General features: G+C 44.8%; 1 protein-coding gene across 3 annotated transcripts in view; it reads right to left on the bottom strand.

Annotated features, from left to right (window-relative positions):
• ADAM9 (ADAM metallopeptidase domain 9) overlaps positions 1 to 27,631 on the bottom strand; it is a 109,432-nt gene that overhangs the window by 57,424 nt on the left and 24,377 nt on the right. For all 3 annotated transcript variants that reach the window (XM_073588821.1, XM_073588822.1, XM_073588820.1), the window contains exons 2-4: positions 25,134 to 25,228; positions 24,862 to 24,923; positions 4,021 to 4,099 (exon numbers count right to left, since the gene is read on the bottom strand). In XM_073588821.1, the coding sequence (XP_073444922.1) occupies positions 4,021 to 4,099; positions 24,862 to 24,923; positions 25,134 to 25,228 (236 nt within the window). The remainder of the gene's footprint in view (positions 1 to 4,020; positions 4,100 to 24,861; positions 24,924 to 25,133; positions 25,229 to 27,631) is intronic.

Here is a 27,631-nt window from a genome sequence, read left to right as displayed (position 1 = left end):
CAGGTTGGAGTAAAAACCTTGTGTCTCTTCGCTTTTCGGTACTGGGACAATGACCCCGTTGCGCTGTAGCGTCATTATGGCCTGTAACAAACTCTCCGCCTGCGATTCTGTTCCGGAAAGCCGGGAACGGAAGAATCGCCGTGGCGGGAGACCGAGAAACTCTATCTTGTACCCGGACGATATCAATTCTGCCACCCAAGCGTCGCGTGCCACTGCGACCCAAACGTGGCTGAACCTTAGTAGGCGTCCGCCCACTCTGTCGTCCGTAGGTACGAAGCGCCTCGAGTCATTTTGCTGGAGGCTTTTGGGATCTGGCCCCCCTTGTTCTGGGCAAACGGCCTCGGCCTCTACCCAGCGGATTGGCTCTGTAAGAGATTTGCCTTTCCCTAATCTGACCATCATTTGCGGAGGTGGATGCTCTGGCCGAAGTCCCCCTCCAGGGGTTACGAAAAGGCCGAAAACGCCTCTGTGTCTGCCTGAATGCTGGCCAAGTCCTCTGCTGCGGGAGGAAACTACTCCTCCCCCCTGTGGCTTCTGAGATAAGCTTATCAAGCTTCTCACCGAACAACCGATTGCCCTGAAAAGGCAATGAGGTCAAGGATTTTTTGGAGATAGAATCCGCTTTCCACAATCTCAGCCATAATGCTCGCCTAATGGCGATCGCATTTGCTGCTGCCACCGCAGAACACTCGGCCGCGTCCAGAGAGGCGCTGACGAGAAAATCACTTGCCCCTAAGATCTGATTTGTCACCTCCAAGACCTCCGCAGGCAGGTCTCTGTTTTGGAGGGCATTCTGCAGAGCATCCGCCCACGAAACCATGGCCTTAGCCACCCAAGTAGCCGCAAAGGAGGGGGCTAGGGCCGACCCCGCTGCCTCATACACCGAGCGGGCAAGCCCCTCTATAAGGCGATCAGTTGGGTCCTTGATAGAAGAACCGCTGGGTATCGACAATAGCGATCTTGACGCTAAACGTGATACCGGTGGGTCCACTACTGGCGACTCCACCCATCCCTTATGGAGTTCAGGAGGAAACGGATACTTAGCTGGCAGCGCTTTTTGCATTGCAAAACGCTTATCCGGGTGTTCCCTATGTTTCTGAACTAGCTCCTCGAACTCCGGATGCGTGGCAAACCTTCTATGCGGTCGCCTGGTCTTCTTGAAGGAGACCTTGTGACCTGAGGCCGTGGACACATCGTCCTCGATCTCTAAAGTCTGGTTGACTGCCTCAATGAGGCTGTCCACCGAGTCTTGGTATCCCAGGCTTTCTGGATTCCAGGCCTCCTCCTCCTCCTCGCCCTCATCCTGTTCGCTTCCTGAGCTCGGCGACGGGGAACGAGATACCCTAATACCCGCCACCGAAGCCCCAGAGGGTCCGGCCGACGGGGAACGAGCTCTTTTGCTATGAGCTTGTCTGGTGCTGGAGCGGCCTCTAACGGTCGGAGGGTCCTGAGACGTGGACGAGCTGTCTTCCGCCGGCAGACCACCATCCTTGTCCCTGCCTGGGCCTTGGAGAGACTCAATTGCCCTTGTAAGGGACATCATAGAGTTTGATAAAGACACCGCCCATTCTGGAGGGTCCTGACCTCTGGGCTCTGCAACAATGGGGGGCTCCTGGGCTCGCTCCGACTCGCAGGCTTCACAAAATTTACCCGGCTGTGCTTTAGGCAGCCTGACCCCACAGGAAACGCAAACAGCGTATAGGAAAGAGTGAGCTTTCCCTTTGCCAGACATATTGCAAGGTAGGGTAGGAGGAGGAGGATAACCCCTTCCTTGACTACTAGTGCGGCACTCGCAACGGGGATGCACTTACCCACCGGTAATGGCCCAACTTGCGTCTCTTCCGTGCGGCGTTACCCGCCGGGGCACTCGCACTCCGGGAGATAGGGGGCGGCTTCCGGCCCCACTTCGGCGAGGAAATGCAAGGAGGGGGGCGGGAGGTCCCCGGTAACTGTGCGTGCCCGCCGCTCTCCGCCCCCGGAAGTCAGTGGGCGGGGCTTCCGGCTATCCCCGGAAGTCGGCGGGCGGGCGCGCGGACTCCGGATCTCCCCATACAGCGGGGACCGTGACCGCCCGCGGGGCTCTGGCCGCACTCCACGTGCGGCGTTGGAGGGAGGGGGCGGGAGCTCCCCGGTCACTGTGCGCGCCCGCCGCTCTCCGCCCCCGGAAGTTAGTGGGCGGGGCTTCCGGCCATCCCCGGAAGTCGGCGGGCGGGCGCGCGCTCACGGATCTCCCCATACAGCGGGGGCCGCGGCCGCCCGCGGGGCTCCGGCCGCGCTCCGCGTGCGGCGTTACCCGCCGGGTGCAGCGCCGGGAGAGAGACGGACTACCTGGTCCCGGCCTATCAACAAAAGGTGAGCCGGGCCGCCGAGGGGGCTCTCTGGAGGTGCTTCTCAACCCCATCCCTGGGCAGGGAGGGGGAGGCTACCGTACCGCTCTCCGCTCTCCGCTTCAATCCCTAGCTTACCTGCGCCTCCAACTCCACCCCTGGACTCACTACCTAGGGGTGGTAGGGGCATTCCACGATGCAGGAGAGAACAACGTGGAGGATCACTCACACGTGCTCGCCCGTTGGGGACGATGGGGAAACCGCAATCCTCTTATCAGGATGCGTTGCCGCCTCTTTCAAAATAAAAAAGAAAAATGGTTGTCTGGGGAAAAGTCCCAGATGTGTCCCTCGGTGCGGGAGAGAAACACGTGGAGGGTTACTCACACGTGGTCGCCCGTTGATGATTTGGGGAGATCGGACCCTCTCTATAGGATCCGTCGCCCCTGTCTTATCTTCATAGAAAAAAAAAAAAAACCTAGTCTGGAGCTCCAGACTGCGTGTGCCTCCATCAGACACTAAGCAAAAAACTGAGTTACGCCCGGTCTGGGGGCGAGGGTGTATGCGGCGGAGGAGGAGCTAACTCTTTTTTTGTATACTTAGTGTCAGCCTCCAGACGGCAGAAGCACACACCCACAGTCTCTGTGTCCCCCAATGAGACGAAGGAGAAAAAGATGCAATCGTAAGAAGTGCTGAAATTTTACGACTTTTTACTTGTGTTTTTTACCCTATTAAATGAAAAAGGATTATAGAAGAGCAAAAACTACTTAGGTCTGACCTAGAGACAGGTCCTGTTTAAAGGGATATTCTTATCTCAGACTTGGAGAACTTTTTCCATAGGCCATAAATCTCTAATGGGTGACCGTCCCAATTATCAAGCATTGGATGCTGCTCTTTATTCCACCAGGGCTACTTGGCGCTGTCTAAAACCAGCAAAAGGTATGGCCAAGGCTGTAGTCAATCTTCTGCCAACATCTGCCTCCTTGCCTTGAAAAATGGATGTCTGGGATTCCATTTACTAGATAGGGGAGACTAATAACTCAGGACGTCCCGAAGAGTCACAAAAAAAAAACATGTCAAGTCTGCGACTAAATGTATGTCTGGTTATGGGTCACGCCAAAGACTCCAAAGCCAACAAGGCACATCTTCTGGCTCCGACTACACTAATTGGGTGGTGAGACACAAAGTCCATTTGGTGGCAGATCACATGGGATTTTTTCCAAAATCACGATCCAGCAGTCAAGACGGGAGCCCTGCAATAAGAGGACAGCTCACGGTTTTTCTAAAGGGAATTTCTGGGATATGATTAGAAGGTCAATGAGTAGTCTGCAGGTCCCACTCGCTGAACCCAAAAGATCAGGAAAATGAGTGGAGCCAAGACACTCAACGTGGGGGTCCTGACTGCTTCACCCCACTGAAGATCTCAATGAAGAGATGCAGCACTTGAAGGGGCGCCCTGGACCTGTGCACAGTGCCATAAAGCCTCAAACTCAGTACCAGGAACAGGTCCTGGCAGTGAAGGGTACGAGGTCTTCCATCAGGAGCCATAGCCCATTTATACTGCCCATCTGTGGGGGTCCTCAGCTGTTGCACAGGGATGGCCTTTCCTAGATTGGGGTCTTCGCCTGATCACAACTATGGACTTGGTGACTTCACACGACATTTTACATTGATTCTCCTAGTCCTACATACATACCTGTTGGTGGAGTGGACTCGCCAGTCTGGTCCCATTCTCCGTATATGTGTACACGGTGAAATCTTTGGATAATAAATCTCTGTAGAAAAGAAAATAAATAAAATATATATTATCCCCTTAAATGGAGTCTTTCAGTCCATACTGACAGTTGTAGGGGATATAGCCTGTATAAAAATCCCACCTATTAGTCACTAATTGCTGCCTCCATCCTGCAGAAACTGGAGTTTTATCAGATATACTAATTAGATTGCTCAATGCACCCTGGGTGTGGCCAAGAGGCTGAGTGCTCTGCCCCACTCACTGACTTTGCATATCCCCGCCTCCCTCATTGGTGGTGGACAGTGCTGGCTTTGCCCAAACTTTCTTTGCTGGAGAGGGAGGCGGAGACATAAAAAACTAGTGGATGGAACGGTGCGCTGAGCCTCTTGGCCACACCCAGGGTGCACCGAGCACTGATGGTAGGATTAATATAGGGGTTATAGTGTGAAAACCTGCAGTTTTCTGGAGGAATTTGCCAGCATCTTTTGTACTGAAGCATTCGTTTTTCTAATAAAGAGCTTCAAAAAACGAGAATAATAGAATATGATAAATTCTTTTTGCTTTCTAATAACCACTAGGGGGAGCTTAAAAAGCTGACTGTATACTGAGCTCCCCCTAGTGGAGGCTAAAGTCAACATTTGATTTTTCACTGTCTGGTGTACAATAGCGAATGTAACATCTCAGTTTTGGAAGCAAAGTCATGAAACCATTGGCCATTACAATTTTTATCTATTTTTTTTTTTTTTTTACAAATTTCCAAGAATTTTGTTACTGCAGAGTATCTTTAAGTCCTATATCTAGCTGAATGACTTGCAAAAATTATACAAATCCATTACAGCCCCCGTTTCTGACTGCTCTCTCTGCTCCCCTTTCCCTTTCCTCAGTGTTAGTGATAACAGTAGGGAGGGTGAGGGCGTTATACACAGATCAATACGATATGGAGAGGTGAGAAATATCTACAGTCACAGAGAAAACAGGCTATAAATAAGGAGGACAGCACATAGAAAAGAAATGAGAGCAGGATAGAAGCTGTGCTGATATATAAAAGCAAGAGAAGACAGTAAAATCCTGGATACCTAGATCTCTCATCCAGCCTGTATTACTGGAAGAGACACTCCCAAAAGCGACATATCTAAAAATTGAATTAGGCTGCAAACTGCATATCAGGGGGTCTGAAAATTAAGGGTTAAAGATTGCAGATTTCAATAAAAATCACAAACAAGTGTATAATCCATTGACTCATTATAAACAATGCTTATTGCTTCTTCTCACCATGATATGGAGTTTATGTGCTACTTGTAAGGCTCGATAAGCGATAAGCATTACGAGGGAAAAGTGAGCTATTCCTGATAAAGGCCTCTACAGGCCTTTAACGTCTGTCATATTTGCTGTTCTAAACATTGTCGTAAGTACCAAAAATTTCCACAGTAAATCCACAAGCGTTGAGGGCAAATCTGCACCAAACTGTCCAAATTTCTGCAAATTTCATCAAAAAACCAAAAATTTAAATCAATATCTTGTGCTGCTTTGTTGCTCCTAAGGGCTCATTCAGATGTCCGAATTTCATGGAAAAATCGAGGAGAAATGTCTGATTTTGATCCAAGGGTCGGCTCAAAATCAACAATGGAAGTCAATGGGTCAATGAAAAATTGGACTGCACTCAGATTCCATCCAATTTTTACAAATTATCAGAAGAGAGGTGGAGAAGTCCCCCCCCCCCCCCAAGTAGGAGAAAAACAGATCAAAGTCGGATCAAACTCATCAGTCCAACTATCTCGTACGTGGACAAATCAGACATGTGAATGAGCCCCAAGACTGTTTCCATACCTGGCTTGGTACATCCCAGACTCTTGGAGTGACATATGGCCTGTGATTGGCTTCAGTGGTCACAGATCACGATTGGGCTGGTTAGAGACTGGCATGGAAACAGCCCTAAAATTGGAGAAATCGGCTGGGGAGGTGAACGTATTTGTTTTATACTAGGACTTGAGGCTTTTGCTGCGGATAATCCACAACTCAATCTGCGGAAATTCAAGAATCTGACTTCCTCTTGAACTTAAGAGGAGAAGTTCAGTAACAAAACCTCATTGTATCAGCAGAAAAAAATAAATCTGCACCCCAGGTCACAGAAAACACCCGTACACATTTCCATTTGTCATCTACTTTGCCGATGCTGTAAACAGCTGCCGATTACTCCACCGAACAATCTGGATGGAAAAATCTGCTGCAATTCCAGCAGGAAAGGATATTCCAAGAACGTCAAAAACACCCTGCAATTACAGGTAACCTTGCCGCAACGTCTCCAGGACTTTCTGCCTCCTGTGGACTTTGAGACTCATGTGATAAAATGACATTAGGTAATAAATTACTGTATACATATAGGAAGCCGACGGTTGTAGGAAAACATGTATTTCTGCAGGAGGAACCTATCATCATCACACTAAGACATCTGTATGACGATATCATTTATGTGCAAGATTTCAGAAGAAACGGCGCTGGCTTAAAGGGCTTGTCCGGTGAATACAAGTTGTCACCCATCACTGGACTATTGCCGATTGGTGCAGGTCCCGGCAAACAGGATTTTTATCCCTGATGGGGAACTTTTTCTACAGTGACAAAATGAAGCATTGGGCTGGATGACCAAATGCTGCGCCATTCCTTCCCTACTGGGGTTGCTGAAATAGCCGTGAGCAGAACTCAACAGCCCCATAGGGAAGAAATGGAGCGGCAGTTGAGTATGGGGATAGAAAGATCCTGATCTGCCGATCGGTGCGGGTCCCAGAGTTCAGACCCCCACCGATTATTCCTGCGGATGGACAACCCTTTTAAGTGACTCAATCAATAGGCAGAAAAGCTGGTGAAACTGTGGGAGGAAGGGTGCCTTGGACCGTGTGGTCAATGCACAGAGTTCTCATCTCTATATATAAAACTGAATGTGTGTGTGTGTCTGTGTGTGTGTGTGTGTATCACCAGCCAATCACGAAGCATCTTTCATTTCACCAGAGCTGTTCAAAAGAAGCTGAGCGGTGATTGGTTGCTATGAGCAACAGTTTTCCTTGCAACCAATCACTAAGCATCTCTCATTTCACCAGAGCTGGTTAAAAGAAGCTGAGCTGTGATTGGTTGCTATGAGCAAGTTTTCCCACTTGGCAACACCTCAGCAGACACTGACATGGTGGGAGAAATCTAGCATCCCCGGGAACATAAGCTCCCAGCCATTGTCTGCCCCCCAGAAAGGAGCAGAGAGCACATGACAGCAATGAATCCCTCCTCCCGTGCCCATATACCCATCACACATCCTCCATCCCATAGGCACATCTTCCCTCTTAAAGGGATCATTGGTATGGAAGTCAGGGCAAATCCACTCAGCGCTCTGGTTCTGACACCAGGCTTCTCTTAAAGGGATCCCCGGTATGGAAGTTAGGACCGTTCCACTCAGCGCTCTGGTTCTTACCCCAGGCTGACAGGATGATGGGATGATGTGGGATATTAGTGGTAGTAGTCCGGTGGCTCTGACGGGACGATGTGGGATATTAGGGGTAGTAGTCCGGTGGCTCTGGCTGACGGGACGATGTGGGATATTAGGGGTAGTAGTCTGGTGGCTCTGGCTGACGGGACGATGTGGGATATTAGGGGTAGTAGTCCGGTGGCTCTGGCTGACGGGATGATGTGGGATATTAGGGGTAGTAGTCCGGTAGCTTTGGCTGACGGGATGATGTGGGATATTAGGGGTAGTAGTCCGGTGGCTCTGGCTGACGGGATGATGTGGGATATTAGGGGTAGTTGTCCGGTGGCTCTGGCTGACAGTATGATGTGGGATATTAGGGGTAGTAGTCCGGTAGCTCTGGCTGACGGGATGATGTGGGATATTAGGGGTAGTAGTCCGGTGGCTCTGGCTGACGGGATGATGTGGGTTATTAGGGGTAGTAGTCCGGTGGCTCTGGCTGACGGGATGATGTGGGATATTAGGGGTAGTTCCGGTGGCTCTGGCTGACGGGATGATGTGGGTTATTAGGGGTAGTAGTCCGGTGGCTCTGGCTGACGGGATGATGTGGGATATTAGGGGTAGTTGTCCGGTGGCTCTGGCTGACAGTATGATGTGGGATATTAGGGGTAGTAGTCCGGTGGCTCTGGCTGACAGTATGATGTGGGATATTAGGGGTAGTAGTCCGGTAGCTCTGGCTGACGGGATGATGTGGGATATTAGGGGTAGTAGTCCGGTGGCTCTGGCTGACGGGATGATGTGGGATATTAGGGGTAGTAGTCCGGTAGCTCTGGCTGACAGGATGATGTGGGATATTAGGGGTAGTAGTCCGGTGGCTCTGGCTGACGGGATGATGTGGGATATTAGGGGTAGTAGTCCGGCGGCTGTGACGGGACGATGCAGAGTGGGCGGGGCTCTACACTTAGATATATATAGATATTATTTACTATGCCCGGGCAGCGCCAGGCTCTTCAGCTAGTATTAATAAATGAAGAGAGCCACGCATGCGTGAACAGCTTGCTCTTCTTGAACATGACCGACAAGGATCTGACACCAAGAGACAAATGTCGACCCCAATAGTGAGACCGCATCATATCTTAGTCTGGTATCACAATAGCGTTTTTTTGCGCAGCGCATCGTGCGCGTCCATGTGCATCCGTCATGCGCACCTATGTTTAACATGGCGTGTGCATGGTCTAGCGTTTGCACGCGTTCGTATGCGTTTTCGTGCGCATGGGTTTTTTGTAGGTGTGCGCCTAGGCGCGCCAGATGCAACCTGTTGAATATTTGGGTCCGTCCAATGGCGTAAAAAAACGGATGCGCACGGAATGCGACAAAATAACGTATGACAGTCTATGGGAACGCAGGCGTGCGCATGGACATGCGTACGCCTGCGTTTGAAAACGCATACGTTTTAAGAGCTAACATGGCTAGAAACTGGTTAAAATGCATGCGTTTTTTGCACACGAAGCGCTGCGCTAAAAACGCTAATGTGAAAGTAGCCTTACTGCTGAGGGATAATTGTCCAAGATGGAGCATCCCTTTAAGAGGGATGGAGACCCAATGGGATTATCTTCACCTTAGATTATGTGGTGTTTTCTATGCGTATACTCCCTATTCTACTTTGATTGTGGTGGTAATCCCGATAAAGAACGCCACCACATTGGGGGGAAACCATCGCCAAGATGCTGATCAGGTTGAAAATACACAATAGCGCAATTTTAATTGGATTATTTCCAGGAACATCATCCACACAAGTCATGACACAGATGTGCAGAGAAGGACCCGAAACACCATAGAAATACAAAAGAAGATTCTTCCAAGAAGGTCCCAAGGGTGCACTCATCCAAAACATATGCAGAAGATCAGCCGATGCAATCCCACATCTGGGACATCGAGCATCTGAACGGACGCCTGGCGAGAAGGAGCATTCTCTATATACTGTATAATGGTGGGAACCTTCACTGGTGGAGAAAGTACTGACATATAGTGGAACATTTACCATCACAATCTTAAAGAGGTTGTCTGGGACTTAGAAAATGATGGCCTAGCCTTAGGATGAGATTGATGGGGTCTGAAACCTGACATCTTCACCGACCACCTGTACACCGACCACCTCGTACACCACAACTCCATACACCGAGTAGTGGCTGTTCTTAGGTACTGCGGCTCAGCTACTATTGAAGTGAACTGGAGCTGAGCTGCAGTATCCAAGAATGGCGCTATATCTATAGATCAAACAGATCCAGAGGTCCTGTCGCATGTGGCAAATAACACAAGGTTGGATACCAACATCGGAGAACCTTAGCGTGAGAACCTTATGTAGGTTTCATGATTTACGGCGCTTGATCTCATGGTGTAAATGGTAGGACCACCCCTGCGCTACATGCTAATTTACTACTTTGAAACTCCGGTTGGGAACCTTAGGAATAGACGTGACTGATCCAGTGCCGCCCACAATTGTCTTTTCCCAGCTCCACTCCAGGTGACCAACAGATCCCTATCAATGTATACATGAAAGAGACCAGTCAATTAACTAGAACAGTGAGGGGAAAGAAGCCAGCTGGGGGGCCGTATTGGACTTGGCTGCCCATAGTTTGAGAAGCATGACTTGATTGACAGGTCCCTTTTAATAGTCTGTTATCCAGGAGGAACAATCACCATCAACTTCCACATTTTTTAGGCTGATTTGGGAGAGTTTCATCTCTGTTTCTGCTCCAAAAAAGTCCTAAAAAAACAAACAATGTGTGCACATAACCTTAGGGGAGATTTTGAAGGAGTTTTTCGTTTCCTGTAGAGTTTTGAAATAGTTTTTTTTTTTTACTGAAGTTTTGTATTTGGACAGAGCTTAGTTTGTAGTGGATTTTGTTGGGAGCCGCTTCACAGAAATGACATGCGCTCCTATTTTCCCACCGGTCATTTTTTTAAAAACCTGAAGCGGGGGGAGGGGGGGGGGGGAACATCCAAAAACACCGAACTTCTGACCAATAAAGTGATCTTACAATAGAAATGAACTGGAAGAGTCTTTCAAGGGATATTTCTGGCACCTTTTTATCTTTCATGGGATATTTCTGGCACCTTTTTTTTTTTAAATTTTAATAACATATGGAAGTCCTCAATATAATAAACCCCTAATATTTTGGGGCATATCCCCTCCAAAAGATAATAGGAGTCACAGAAAATAACCCCTGAACAGAGGCAACAACAGAGGGATATTAAAAATTGTATTTTATTGAAAAAATCATTACAAAAGTAAGAAAAGAATGACTCAGAATATACATAAACCAGGGACTTATCACCACAGAATACTCACAATGCAAAAAAAGCTGTTTACAAAACAGCACACCGATCAATAAATGTAATGATGTACCAATAAAACTTGATATACACCAAAGACATGTGACATATAGGAACCTGCACTATATACCCTTTCATTAAATAAAGTGCAATAGTGCTTAAAATGTGAACATGATAGAGTCTAATATTAAACTAGTAAGCCCCTTGTGGAGACAACATAGTCAGGCTACAACTAGGCCTAGTTCACATACAGGTTATCAGGAGCAGTAACGCAATCCCTACTTAAACCATAAGTTACTACAAGTAATAGCGCAGTCACTAATTAAGGCACAAATGGTGTAACCAATTCACCAAAATGAGGTATAAAGAATTCATACATTTCCAACGTTTGATTTGGAGGATGAAGATTTAATTGCCAGGTGGATTAGAGCAGCGAATAACTGCTCAATGGAATTCATCACTATCACTATTGAGAAGAACTTGGTTACCCTCAAAAAATTAAGCGCCGTTACACATAGCGATATTGCTAGCGATATCGCTACATGTGATACTTACCTCCGACCGGCTCCCCCGCTGGTTATCGCTGATCGCGCGAGAAGGTCCTGGGCTGTTTCTCGTCGGGCGCTTCCTGCGGCGCCAATGAGCGACGCGTGGACGCGGGCGGGAGGACGTTAGGCTCGCCGCGTCTGACAGGTAAGTAGCGACCCCCGACCCTTTCTATGTCGCTGGTGAGATCTGCCTGTGTGGCAGCTCACTAGCGACCACTTAGCAATGCACCAGTGATCCATATCGTTGTTGGGATCACCGGTGCATCGCTAAGTGTAACGGTACCCTTAGAGGGAGAAATTGAATTGTTACAGAAACAACTGTTGCAGGAGTTGAAGGCTGATTGTTTCCAAGATATGATTAAGACTCTTGATAAAGATCTAGAGAGATGGGAGGGTACCATCAGCCAGGAGAAAAAGAAAAAATATGAAAGAGATTTGAATGATTTTGAAACCAACAAAATATTTCGGTGGCAAATCCGTAAGATGCCTTCACAGAAAAATGTTCCGAGAAGTGCCTCGTCTGTTTCATGGTCATCTATGAGTGAGGGTGGAGAATCATATCATGAAGACGCACGAGGTCCTAGAACACGACAATTTTATAAAAAGAAAACCTCCGGAAGGTCCTTTTTTAACGAAGGGAATCGTAGAACGGACTCAGTAAAAGTAATTCATTTGTGGACACACATCCTTACTGACTCGCAAATTAGTGTACTACAAAAAGGACTTACGTTTTCCGCTTCTTCCAATATAGACAAATTTCCCGCGATAAAGGATCTTCACCATTTTTCTAGAAAATTGGTTTTGAAGAAGTTATATAAAAAAAAGTAATGATTCTAATGTTAATTTGACTATTGAAGAAAGAGAGGCAGTGGAGACACTTGAAATCTCTTCTGGAAGAAAATTCTATTCTATTTTTAATATCCCTCTGTTCAGGGGTTATTTTCCGTGACACCTTTTTTTTTTGTAGTGAACTCCAGGGGGGGGGAAAAAAAAAAACGTCCATGCGCAAATACGCTTTTAACAGAGGCATCCTGTGCAAGAACTTTCCATGCAACTCAATCTGAAGTCCAAATGATACTCTGACGACAATGAGAAGCCATAGCCCCATCCACCTCATTCATGGCCGTCTGGAAAATTCTTCATCACCGAACCAATCCAATAGTAATTGTAAGACATGAATAGGATGAGGTGTAGCAGCTACGTGTGATGGTACAAATGGGGCCACCATTACTATTCACTGTTATTAATTAGCAGGACGTGGGGGCACACTTTGGAGCTACAGTCTTCATATAAAGAACTTCTGTCACAGAATGGATTTTGGGGCTAGTACTTGAGAATAACGAATATCCATTAGTTCTTCTAACTAATGGATATTGCAAAGTGTAAGTACTGGAAACACTGCAGGGAATAAAAAAAAAAATATGCGATAGTAATATTTCAGCAATGAAATTTGATGAAATATTACAAACCATCCAAGGTCGATGCTGCAGTAGCATCGGACATGGCTGGACACACCGATCCGATCCCCCCCCTCACACCGGCGATCGGCCCCCCGCCACTGAATGACAGCGGCGATCTGTCGCCGCTGTCATCATCTGCTCCCCCTCCCCCAGCTCCCCGCCAGCCTCCGATCCCCCCGGTACCTTTCAGAGTGCCGCTGTCGCTCCCAGTGTCCCGCGGTCCCGGATCATGAGCGCCGCCATCTTGGAAAATGGCGGGCGCATGCGCAGTGCACCCGCTCTAATCTGCGGCTGCAGATTCCATTCATTCATTTTGATCACTCTCACAGTGATTAAAATGAAATAAAAAGTAAATACCGTATATACTCGAATATAAGTCGAAAATTAGGCTGAAAGTCCCCCTCTCGTCTTATATTCGAGTCATATACAAAGGGGGTCAGAGGGGGAGGGGGGACGGGGGTGTCAGGTCATACTTACCCGCCCTGACGCTGTCTTTTGAGCCCCCAGCTTCTCCCTGTGCTCTCTCTTCCTGCCTTCAGCGGTCACGTGGTGCCGCTCATTAAAACTATGAATATGCGCATATTAATGAGCGGTATCACAAGACCGCTGAATGCAGGAAGAGAGAGCGCGGAGAAGCTGGGGACTCAAGCGACAGCGTCAGGACGGGTAAGTATAGCGATACTCACCTGTCCTGCGTCCATGGCTGCTTGCTGCTGTCTGTCATCGGTCAGTGACTTCAGACAGCAGAGGGCGCGGTGACGTGGTTAGTGCGCGCCGCACCCCCTGCAGTCTGAACGTCACTGACTGATGATGTGCAGATAGCAGTGAGCAGCCATGGACGCAGGACAGGTGAGAATCTGACACCCAGCGACGGAGAGGTGAGTATGTCATTTTTTTTATTTTTACATGCAGCAGCAGCAGCATGGGGGCAGCATATGAGGGAACAATCTATGGAGTTATTTATGGGGGCAGCATATGAGGGAACAATCTATGGAGTTATTTATGGGGGCAGCATATGGGGGAACAATCTATGGAGCTATTTATGGGGGCAGTATATGGGGGAACAATCTATGAAGCTATTTATGGGGGCAGCATATGGGGGAACAATCTATGGAGCTATTTATGGGGGCAGCATATGGGGGAACAATCTATGGAGCTATTTATGGGGGCAGCATATGGGGGAACAATCTATGGAGCTATTTATGGGGGCAGCATATGGGGGAACAATCTATGGAGCTATTTATGGGGGAAGCATATGAGGGAACAATCTATGAAGCTATTTATGGGGGAAGCATATGAGGGAACAATCTATGAAGCTATTTATGGGGGCAGCATATGGGGGAACAATCTATGGAGCTATTTATGGGGGAAGCATATGAGGGAACAATCTATGAAGATATTTATGGGGGCAGCATATGGGGGAACAATCTATGGAGCTATTTATGGGGGCAGCATATGGGGGAACAATCTATGGAGCTATTTATGGGGGCAGCATATGGGGGAACAATCTATGGAGCTATTTATGGGGGCAGCATATGGGGAACAATCTATGGAGCTATTTATGGGGGCAGCATATAAGGGAACAATCTATGGAGCTATTTATGGGGGCAGCATATGGGGGAACAATCTATGGAGCTTCTTCTGAGGACACCATATGGGGGAATAATCTATGGAGCATTTCCCACCCTAGACTTATACTACACAACTAATAAAATAAAGAAAATATTTTTATTTTTCCATTAGGGTTAGGGCTAGAATTAGGGTTAGGGTTGGAATTAGGGTTAGGGTTGGAATTAGGGTTAAGATTAGGGTTAGGGGTGTGTTGGGGTTAGGGTTGGGATTAGGGTTAGGCTTGTGGTTAGGGGTGTGTTGGGGTTAGGATTAGGGATGTGTTGGGGTTAGGGTTGTGGTTAGGGGTGTGTTGGAGTTAGGGTTGTAGATAGAATTGAGGGGTTTCAACTTTTTAGGCACATCAGGGGGTCTCTAAACGCGACATGGTGCCACCATTGATCCCAGCCAATTTTGCATTCAAAAAGTCAAACGGTGCTCCCTCCCTTCCAAGCCCCGACATGTGCCCAAACAATGGTTTACCCCAACATATGGGGTATCAGCGTACTCAGGAAAAATTTCACAACAACTTTTGGGGACTAATTTCTCCTGTTACCTGTTGTGAGCTCTCTTGATCCGACTTTTGAGGCAAGGCTCCCTTTGGTGGATACTGCTGGTAGTGGAGCTGGTCAACATGATGTTAACCCAACAGCTGCAGAAGATAATTGGAGGAGTGGTGGTAGTGACTGGGACTACATAAGCGAGCAGACTTCTCTCAGTGACTGCCGGTGATACTCCTTTCTTTGCTTACTGAGGATGTCTGTCTGCTGCCTGATCCTACATTTTTTCAGCTAAGTGTCATTTGCTAAACCCTTTGCATCTGTTTTTGCCTTGCTGTCAGGGGTCAGCTTGCTCCCCCTGGGGCTGCTGGCTCCTGCCCTGTGTTTTTGTATCTTGTGTTTGTTTGCTTGGTCCCCTGCTGTATTAGCCTGTTGCTAGCCGCCAGTTCACACCTGAGTGCTGATATAGTGGGGGCGAGGTTGTTCAAACCTCAGTATTTTTGTACATCAGTCGTGTTGGATTTATTAGAGTTTTTGCGTGATTGCAGACAGTGCCTTTTCTGTCCTGTCCTATCTAGTCAGTGTGGGCCCCATCATTTACTCAATCTATTTTCTGTTTGTGCTTCATCTTGTCTCAGCGACAATATATGTTTGGGGGCTGTCTATTCCTTTGGGGATCTGCTCCGGGGCAGTTTAGATTTCACCTTTCTGTCTTTAAGCTTAGTTAGTCCTTCAGCTGTGACAAGGCGTCTAGGGCAACATAGGAACGCTCCACGACTACTGCTATCTGTGTTGTTAAGATCAGGGGTCTGCAATCCGCTGAGCGACCAACCTCTCTGGTGTTCTGGTGGCATAGCCTATTTCGGTACTCCTCGGTGACCCATTCATAACAGTTAACCTTGGGAAAATAAAAAATTGGGGGCTAAAAAATTATTTTTGTGGAAAAAAAAAATGATTTTTTCATTTTCACGTCTCTGCGTTATAAACTTCTGTGAAGCACTTGGGGGTTCAAAGTGCTCACCAGACATCTAGATAAGTTCCTTGGAAGGTCTAGTTTCCAAAATGGGGTCACTTGGGGGGGTTTCCACTGTTTAGGCACATCAGTGGCTCTGCAAACGTAACGACGACCGCAGACCATTCCATCAAAGTATGGATTTCAAAACGTCACTACTTCCATTCCGAGCCCTGATGTGTGCCCAAACAATGGTTCCCCCCCACATATGGGGTACCAGCGTACTCAGGACAAACTGGACAACAACTTTTGGGGTCCAATTTCTCCTGTTACCCTTGTGAAAATAAAAAATTGCGAGCTAAAAAACGTTTTTTGAGGAAAAAAAATGATTTTTTATTTTTTATGGCCCTGCGTTATAAACTTCTGTGAAGCACTTGGGGGTTCAAGGTGCTCACCACACATCTAGGTAAGTTCCTTGGGGGGGGTCTAGTTTCCAAAATGGGGTCACTTGTGGGGGGTTTCCACAGTTTAGGTACATCAGGGGCTCTGCAAATGTAACATGACGCCCCCAGACCATTCCATCAAAGTCAGCATTTCAAAATGTCACTACTTCCCTTCCGAGCCCCGATGTGTGCCCATACAGTGGTCATCCCCCACATATGGGGTACCAGCGTACTCAGGACAACAACTTTTGGGGTCCAATTTCTCCTGTTATACTTTCTTAAAATAAAAAATTGCGGACTAAAACATTTTTTTTTAGGAAAAAAAATATTTTTTATTTTCACGGCTCTGCATTTTAAACTTCTGTGAAGCACCTGGGGGTTCAAAGTGCTCACTATGCACCTAGATAAGTTCCTTAGGGGGTCTAGTTTCCAAAATGGGGTCATTTGTGGGGGAGCCCCAAAGTTTAGGCACACAGGGGCTCTCCAAACACGACATGGTGTCCGCTAACGATTGGAGCTAATTTTCATTTGAAAAAGTCAAATAGCGCTCCTTCCCTTCTGAGCCCTGCCGTGCGCCCAAACAGTGGTTCCCCCCCACATATGGGGTACCGGCGTAATCAGGACAAACTGGACAACAACTTTTGGGGTCCAATTTCTCCTGTTAGCCATGTGAAAATAAAAATAGCGTGCTAAAAAATCATTTTTGAAGAAAAAAAATGATTTTTTATTTTCACTGCTCTGAGTTATAAACTTTTGTGAAGCACTTGGGGGTTCAAAGTGCTCACTACACATCTAGATAAGTTCCTTAAGGGGTCTAGTTTCCAAAATGGGGTCACTTGTAGGGGTTTTTCACTGTTTAGGCACACAGGGGCTCTCCAAATGCGACATGGTGTCCAATAACGATTGGAGCTAATTTTTCATTCAAAAAGTCAAATGGCGCTCCTTCCCTTCCGGGCCCTGCCGTGCGCCCAAACAGTGGTTTATGACCACATATGAGGTATCAGTGTACTCAGGAGAAATTGCCCAACAAATTTTAGGATCCATTTTATCCTGTTGCCCATGTGAAAATGAAAAAACTGAGGCTAAAAGAAAATTTTTGTGAAAAAAAAGTACTTTTTTTTTACGGATCAATTTGTGAAGCATCTGGGGGTTCAAAGTGATCACTATGCATGTAGATAAGTTCCATGGGGGGTCTAGTTTCCAAAATGGGGTCACTTGCGGGGGAGCTCCAATGTTTAGGCACACAGGGGCTCTCCAAACGCGACATGGCAACCGCAAAATATTCCAGCATATTTTCCATTCAAAAAGTCAAATTGCCCAACAAATTTTAGGATCCATTTTATCCTGTTGCCCATGTGAAAATTAAAAAAATGATGCTAAAAGAAAATTTTTGTTGGAAAAAATTAAAATGTCCATTTTTTCCTTCCATGTTGCTTTAGTTCCCGTGAAGCACCTGAAGGGTTAATAATCTTCTAGAATGTGGTTTTGAGTAGCTTGAGGGGTGCAGTTTTTAGAATGGTGTCATTTCTGGGTATTTTCTGCCATATAGACCCCTCAAAGTGACTTCAAATGTGAGGTGGTCCCTAAAAAAAATGGTTTTGTAAATTTTGTTGTAAAAATGAGAAATCAACCCTTATAACTTCCTAAGGCTGGTTTCACATTCGCGCTTTTTAAGCGCACGCACGGCCGGGGGTAGCTCCGCCCCCGAGCCGGCTCTCTGCCCGGCGTGCCCGCCCCTTCCTTGTAGCGCCGCCTCCTAGCGCACAGCGGCGCCTGCGATTGGCGCACCCTATCTTTAGCATAGGGTGCGCAGATCGTGCGCAGGCCGTGCGCTAGTTGCGCTTTGACCTGCGCTGCGCACTTTTGACGGTGCGCCGTGCGCGCCAAAATCCGAAAAGTTTGATTTTGGCGCGCACGGCGCACCGTCAAAAGTGCGCAGCGCAGGTCAAAGCGCAACTAGCGCACGGCCTGCGCACGATCTGCGCACCCTATGCTAAAGATAGGGTGCGCCGATCGCAGGCGCCGCTGTGCGCTAGGAGGCGGCGCTACAAGGAAGGGGCGGGCACGCCGGGCAGAGAGCCGGATCGGGGGCGGAGATACCCCCGGCCGTGTGTGCGCTTAAAAAGCGCGAATGTGAAACCAGCCTTACAAAAAAAAAATTGTTTCCAAAATTGTGCTGATGTAAAGTAGACATGTGGGAAATGTTATTTAGTAACTATTTTGTGTCACATAACTCTCTGGCTTAACAGAATAAAAATCCAAAATTTGAAAATTGCAAAATTTTCAAAATTTTCGCCAAATTTCTGATTTTTTCACAAATAAACGCAAAAATTATCGACCTAAATTTACCACTAACATGAAGCCCAATATGTCTCGAAAAAATAATCTCAAAATCGCTAGGATGCGTTGAAGTGTTCCAGAGTTATTACCTCATAAAGGAACACTGGTCAGAATTGCAAAAAATGGCCAGGTCATTAAGGTCAAAATAGGCTGGGTCATGAAGGTGTTAAACTTGGCCAGTAGTGGCCATTATCCCCATAGTGCTACAATAGATATCCAAATGAAAGAAATACCCAATGTGTCCTGATAACATTTTAACAGAACTGCCTCAACAACTCATCCATTGCATTGCGGATTATAGTCATACTAGGAAAGATCCCAAAATACCAAGGACCTCTGGGCTTCTGACGGTCATTTTAATTCTGGTGAACATGCTATAAACTTGTAAAGCCAACCAGGGAGTAAACAGGACGCAAAGGTCTACCTAAACCCCGTATGCATGGCATATGGCCTGTCAAGGTCTAACCTAAAACACTACCAATAGGTGTTGGAAGAACTCCTCAGTCCTCAGTGGTGGCCTATCTTCCATGAGAATGAAAAGATGAGGCATAGAAATATATGTCCAATCCTTCTTTCCTCCAACATCATCTATCAGGGAAGAGTCAGGAGGTCCTCATACGCATAGGATAATCATTGGGTTCTGCTGACTTTGCTCTACTGTATATTGTGATCTTATGAGCCTGTCCATGACCTCGAGTGATCTCGTTTCGGGTTATCTAAAGCCCCCTTTACACACTGCGATATCGCTAGCAATATCGCTGTAAAGTCACCGATTTTGTGACGTTGCAGCGATATTGCTAGCGATATCGCTGCATGTGATACTTACCTCCGACCGGCTCCCCTGCTGGTTATCGCTGATCGCGCGAGAAGCTCCTGGACCATTCCTCGTCGGCCACTTCCTGCTGTGCTTCCTGTGGCGCCGACGAGCGACGCGTGGAGCCGGGCAGGAGGACGCAGGATCGCCGTGTCTGACAGGTAAGTAGCGACCCCCGTCCCCAGCGATGTCGCTAGTGAGATCTGCCTGTGTGGCAGCTCACTAGCGACCACCTAGCGATGCACCAGCGATCCTGACCGCGTCATATCGCTGGTCGGGATCGCTGGTGCATCGCTAGGTGTAACGGTCTCATAACGCTTCAAATCCAAAAAATGAAAGATTCAGAGCTTCACGTTACAGAGACAGAACCTGAACGTCATAATAATACATTTTAAGTAATTTATGAGAACTAGGTAATCACATTTCCACTTTAAGATCCCCCACTGAGCCTAGAGCAAACAGAATAAGATGCCTTGTCGTAAATGACAATCGGAGTCCACATTTAGTTTTTTGAATACACTTTGGATCCAACCATTACATCATTGTTTTCTTGTGAAATGTTTCAGAGTTGTTCGGAGATGTTCCAAGAAACACAGCAGACAAGACACATTGGCATCTAAGCTGTGTTCCTCTGAACCAGATGCCAAAACAGTGTCATCGAGGTCTACAAAGGGAACGTCAACCTTCGTTACACAGATCATTATAGAAAATGATCAGCCATAAACCCACCGGCAGATGAAGTAAATAACATTGATGATCCCCAATAATGGTACCTGTCAAGGTGGGGGATATTAGGCTACATGTGGAAACCGTTCTTGAAGTGGAAATGTTAGAGGCAGTAATAACGGGCAAAAGTAAGGTCTATGGCAAGGGTAAAGGATGATGGCTAGACGGCAGGGTCAGAGCATGTCCTAGAAAGCAGGTATTGTGAGTTGTTCCTGGTATGCAGTGGTTAGTCCTTATCAAATGTGGGCCATAGAAGGATAATGTGCCATGTCACACTGCAAAAATTGACAAAGGAAGAGTTTGATGATTTGTCTCCAAATTTCTCAGGTCTCAGGACATAAGAAGAACATGCACACTCCATGATGATGTTTCCTGTGCAAATCGGAGACTCCTCAAACCACCAATAATGACCCCAATAACTTTCGAGGATTCTCTTTCATAGAAATAGATCAGGCAGAGGTCTTACAACTCCATTCCCACTCCCTTTTTACAGAAGAGAACCACCATGTGCTGCAGGTGACCAAGGAAGAAAGTTTCTCCATGGTTTACAGACAAAATTTCCCCAGCGAGGGGCACTGTATACCTTGCAAAAACAGTTGTTTGGTGGTGGTGGGGCTTACAAGTGGTCATCACAGTGACTTTAAGACTAAAGGGAATGTAAGAGATATAATAAACTCCAGATTTAATATAATGTATTCCTCCGACAATCAAAAGTGTGTTTTATTCGGAAAGTGATTGGTGGAAATAAAAGGTAAGGAGTTGAAAGCCAACCCGCCCATCCTTTTTTATCCCCCGACATCTGCCTTAGTGGGGAGTTTAAGTAGCTTCCCTCCTAAACAGGGTGGCCCCCTTATTCCAAAAATATGGTACTTAATAATAGTCTTTTTTTTTTTTATTAAGTGAAAGAGAAAGGTATCACAGCAGAAGTTTGTAACTTATTAAAACATTGCCTGCCTTTATGTCACAGCTGCTCTGCCTTTTAATACATGAAATGGTGGAGCAGTGCTACAAGTTATGGTGAACTTCGACCTGGCGTGCTGCTCTCCAGGCCGGGTGTGTCTACTGTACAGGGAAACAACTCTTGGGAATAGATTTATGTAAAACTCTGTATTTGCCCATTTGTTATCTGTTCTATTGTTTTTACTAGGATTGGATGATCTGAGTGTACAGAAAAAAGAAAACTGATGGGCGATATCTGTCACCATATTGCGAGTGTTCTTTCTTTAGCACAAAAGTCAATAAGATGACAGATATACCGTAACATGCCGCAGACAGGAAACAGTTATGGAGGATCCAACTGTTTACCTAGATAAAAGCACAATGTACAGTACAACAGAGGAAAAACTGCCCCCATATATAAGAATATAACTACTATAGTATCGCCCATATATACAAGAAAATAACTTCTATAACACTGGCCCCTATGTACAGAAATATAACTATTATAATACTGCCCATAAGTACAAGAATATAACTACTATAATACTGCCCCACGTACAAGAATATAACTACTATAATACTGCCCCATATGTACAATAATGCAACTATGAACCAGAAAACAGTATAACTACTATAATACTGCCCATAAGTACAAGAATATAACTACTATAATACTGCCCCTATGTACAAGGATATAACTACTATAATACTGCTCCTATGTACAAGACTATAACTACTATAATACTGCCCCTATGTACAAGAATATAACTACTATTATACTGCCCATAAGTACAAGAATATAACTACTATAATACTGCTCCTATGTACAAGAATATAACTACTATAATACTGCTCCTATGTACAAGAATATAACTACTATAATACTGTCCCTATGTACAAGAATATAACTACTATAATATTGCTCCTATGTACAAGAATATAACTACTATAATACTGTCCATAAGTACAAGAATATAACTACTATAATACTGCCCCATGTACAAGAATATAACTACTATAATACTGCCCCATATGTACAATAATGCAATTATGAACCAGAAAACAGTATAACTACTATAATACTGCCCATAAGTACAAGAATATAACTATAATACTGCCCCTATGTACAAGGATATAACTACTATAATACTGCTCCTATGTACAAGACTATAACTACTATAATACTGCCCCTATGTACAAGAATATAACTACTATAATACTGCCCCTAAGTACAAGAATATAACTACTATAATACTGCTCCTATGTACAAGAATATAACTACTATAATACTGCCCCCTATGTACAAGAATATAACTACTATAATACTGCCCCCTATGTACAAGAATATAACTACTATAATACTGCCCCTATGTAGAAGAATATAACTACTATAATACTGCTCCTATGTACAAGAATATAACTACTATAATACTGCCCTATGTGCAAGAATATAACTACTATAATACTTCCCCTATGTACAAGAATATAACTACTATAATACTGCCCCCTATGTACAAGAATATAACTACTATAATACTGCTCTTATGTACAAGAATATAACTACTATAATACTGCCCCATGTACAAGAATATAACTACTATAATACTGCCCTATGTACAAGAATATAACTACTATAATACTGCCCCTATGTAGAAGAATATAACTACTATAATACTGCTCCTATGTAGAAGAATATAACTATAATACTGCTCCTATGTACAAGAATATAACTACTATAATACTGCCCCATGTACAAGAATATAACTACTATAATACTGCCCCTATGCACAAGAATATAACTACTATAATACTGCCCCTATGTACAAGAATATAACTACTATAATACTGCCCCATGTACAGGAATATAACTACTATAATACTGCCCCTATGCACAAGAATATAACTACTATAATACTGCCCCTATGTACAAGAATATAACTACTATAATACTGCCCCTATGTACAAGAATATAACTACCATAATACTGCCCCTATGTACAAGAATATAACTACTATAATACTGCCCCCTATGTACAGGAACATAACTACTATAATACTGCCCCATGTACAAGAATATAACTACTATAATACTGCTCCTATGCACAAGAATATAACTACTATAATACTGGCTCCTATGTACTGGAATATAACTACTATAATACTGCTCCTATATACAAGAATATAACTACTATAATACTGCTCCTATATACAAGAATATAACTACTATAATACTGCTCCTATGCACAAGAATATAACTACTATAATACTGCCCCCTATGTACAAGAATATAACTACTATAATACTGCCCCTATACACAAGAATATAACTACTATAATACTGCCCCTATGTACAAGAATATAACTACTATAATACTGCTCCTATATACAAGAATATAACTACTATAATACTGCTCCTATGTACAAGACTATAACTACTATAATACTGCTCCTATGTACAAGAATATAACTACTATAATATTGCTCCTATGTACAAGAATATAACTACTATAATACTGCCCCTATGTACAAGACTATAACTACTATAATACTGCTCCTATGTACAAGAATATAACTACTATAATATTGCTCCTATGTACAAGAATATAACTACTATAATAGTTCCCTAAACAGTGACTTGAATTATTCAACCCACTTTGTTTTTACCTACTTTGTTACATTACAACCTGTGTATAAATATTTTTGTAATCAGATTTGTGTGTGATGCATCAGCACTAAATAATCTAAGTTGGTGAAAAAATAAATATCGACGTAAATTGTATGTAAATAATATTTATTCACCCCTTTTCCTATTAAGCCCCTAAAACTTCAGGTGCAAGCAATTCCCTTCCAAAGTCCCATGCTTAGTGACAGGATGTCCCCCTGTGTGCAATCTATGTGTTACCTGTCGGTCAGTATATGCACTTTACCTTCTCTAAGGCCACAGAGGCTGCAAAACACCATTAACAAGAGGCACCACTAACCAAACACCATGAAGACGAAGGAGATCTCTAGACAAGTCAGGGACAAAGTTGTTGAGAAGAACAAGTCAGGGTTGGGTTATAAAAAATATCTCAATCTATGACGATCAAATTCATCATCATCAAAGGAAAACAAAGTTGTTAAGAAGTACAAGTCGGGAGCATTAATCAGAGAGGCGGCACAGAAACCTGAGTTCCCAAGCAGAGACTGGAGTATCTGTCCTTATGAACACAATATGCTGTACACTCCACAGAGATGGGTTTTATGGAAGAGTGGGCAAAAAAGCCTTTACTTACACTGAAAAATTGTAAGAAATGTATGGAGGAAGGTTCTGTGGTCAGATGAGACCAAAGTTGAACTTTTTGGCCACCAAGGTAAATGCTATGTCTGGCACCAATACAGCTCATCACCCAAAGAACACCATCCTCACAGTGAAACATGGTGGTGGCAGCATCATGCTGTGAATACTTTTGCAAGCCACTGTATGCACAAGAATATAACTACTAGAAAACTATCCTGTATGTACAAGAATGTGAGTTATATAATATAGTTAAGTTCAAAAATATATCATTTCCATATATATATATATATATTCATATATATATATATATATATATATATATATATATATAAATATAATGGAGTCTAATGTACATCATAGGTTTCAGATGATACAACAGATATCATGTTACATATGATATAATATAAGAATACCTGTTGTGCTCAAGATGTAATATGTGGTCCTTGCCTTCAGCCTGGATGACGTAAGACAGACCCTGGAAAATGCAACAATGGAGTTGACGAATTACTAAACTAGTAATTATCATGATTGTACTATCTATATATACACATACATATACATAATATACTATACTACACAGAAAGAGACACGTACGATCAGAATTCTCTAGCTTGTCTTCTGTTTAGTTGAACAGTGTTATATATTCCTGAAAGACATTATTGTAAGACAGGCAACAGGTAGTTACCTCTTTTAAGGAACCAGACGCATCTCTTCTTAGACGGGTCAGTTTCTGGGGTATTATGATTTCATAAGAAGAAAGAAAAGATGATGGATCCAGACCTGATAAACAGAGCACAAAGATTAACCTAAGGAAAAACAAACTGAGCATATACCCTATAGCAATAAATAGTCAATGTAAATAACGTGGGGTACTTAGTTAATGCTATATTGATCAAAAGCATAAAAGCCATCCCACCGCGACAAGGTGTACCCATCAGGACAGTCCTAACCTCTCTCTGGTATTAAACCCTTACTTTATGTCAGCCAACCTCAATATGATTATGGGCAAAGCAGGACAGGGGCCGACTGGTCAGCCGCCTGGCTGTGGGAAGATATATAGATAAAGGCCTAGCTCATAAAGGCTGTACAAAAGCTCAAAGAAATGTATCCAAAGCGACTTGCAACCGTAATTGGCACCAAAGGAGGCTCTACAAAGTACTGACTAGGGGGTGAATAGTTAATGCACTCTGAAGTTTTCAGTAATTTTGTCTTATTTCTGGCTTGCTTTCCACAAAAAAAAAAAAGAAATCAAGATGTTCAAAGCTGTAGGCATGAACTGACGCAAACCCTAAAAAAAGCAGTGAAATTCCAGGTTATGAGGTAGCAAAACACGAAAAATGTCAAGGAGGGAGGGCGAATACTTTTGCAAGCAACTGTAGATGAGAAAATAAACCCCTGCGTCCTCATGTTTTGTTTATACAGTGATACAGTACCTCTTCATCTACAGATCGACTTTGTTTTAATGTGATCTTGTGCAACTCATTTCTAAAGAATAAAAATTCTACATATTGTTCTAATCTGACTCCACAGAGAAGTGTAGGACAGAGTTGAGGGAGCTGCTGATAGGTGCTTATAACAAAAAAATAATCAGTACAGATTAGTTCTGTTTACACTAATTCCCGAAATGCCAAAGGCTCAAAATGCCCTCCTCCATTTTGTCAGAAGCCTTAGGGTACCGTCACACTTGGCGACGCACCAGCGATCCCGACAATGATGCAACCTGGTAGGGATCGCTGGTGCGTCGCTACGAGGTCTTTGATGAGATGTCAAACAGTCAGATCTCAACAGCGACAGAGCAACAATACAACGGTCGTTGGGTCCCTGTCCCTCAGACCTGTAGTATTGAGGTCGTTCGTCGTTGTCCCTGTCAAACACAGCAATGCATGCCGGTCAGCGGGACACCAGTGATCAAAAAATGGCCCAGGACATTCAAGCACGATCAGCGACATCGTAGCAGGGGCCCGATCCCCACTATGTGTCACACGTAGCGAGATCACAGGCGAGATCGCTGTTGCGTCACAAAATCGGTGACGCAACAGCGATCTCGCTAGCAATCTCGCTATGTGAGATGGGGGCTTAAGGCATTTACATTTATCAGTTCTGTCACGGCTTGTGATAGTCCTACCCTCCTAAACCCAAGCCACTGTAGATCTTCTACCTCAATTGGATGGGATCGTGGCAGATAAAGGGTCTTTGTTGGTGAATATTGACATAGAATCTCTATTTTTTAATTTCAATTGAATACAGTCTGAAAGCAGCAGAATATTAGCAAAGAACCAAGAAGTGCCAGTACTATGACTACAGTAAATTTGTCCTCAAACTAATTGCGTTTACCTAGACTAAGAATGTTTTCAGAGTCTTTAAACAAGATTTCTACAGCTGAGGGGTACTGCAATGGGGCATCTGTGCGCCCCACACATTGTAATGTTGCTCTTAAAATATCGGGAAAAATACGGTACCTTGATGAACACGAAGTACGCACTGTATTTGTCTGTAGGTATGGTATACAGGTGACATTTTCATTTAAATTGGAATTGTTTTTTTGAAATTTGTGGCTCAATTGAAAGAATTTTGATTAGTTTAACATTTATTATAAATATATTTGTCAGAGACACCGCACTGAACTTGCTCACTGAGCCAGTGCGCGTGTCCTGAGTAAAGCGAACAGTGCTCAAAGCTACCTGTGGAGCGGGCAGCGGCCGAGTAGATGTGTACTTCACACCCGCAGGACCTGAAGCACGTGACTGCTAGAGGCGTGGCCTAAACTCCACAGAGCTAGGAGCTGCAAGACAATTCCTAGCAGAGTAACTGCGAGACAAAGTTACCAAGGGGCATAGACAGGGAGGATAGTCAGGACGTAGCCAATGAGTCACACACAGAGATAGCTGCAAGGTACCAGAGGGGCGAGCAGAGAGTAGTCAGGTCACAGGCAATGAGTCATACACAGATAGTTGCAAGGTAAAAGAGGGGCGAGCAGAGAGTAGTCAAGTCACAGGCAATGAGTCATACACAGATAATAACGCAGTACAAAATCAACAGGCAAACTCACAACGGGAAACAGAATCGGGTCAGAACCATATAAACAAGCTATAGCAACAAACAGACACACGGGGGTCAGTACACTCGGCCAAAGGCAAAAGTATAACTGGCAGGGATTGAAGCTACCCAGGGGTTTATGAAGCT

Source organism: Dendrobates tinctorius, unplaced genomic scaffold (assembly GCF_039654945.1).
Source record: "Dendrobates tinctorius isolate UK_male_01 unplaced genomic scaffold, ASM3965494v1 ptg000104l, whole genome shotgun sequence".
Classification (NCBI taxonomy): Eukaryota; Metazoa; Chordata; class Amphibia; order Anura; family Dendrobatidae; genus Dendrobates; species Dendrobates tinctorius.
This window is presented reverse-complemented; position numbering and strand designations above follow the sequence as displayed.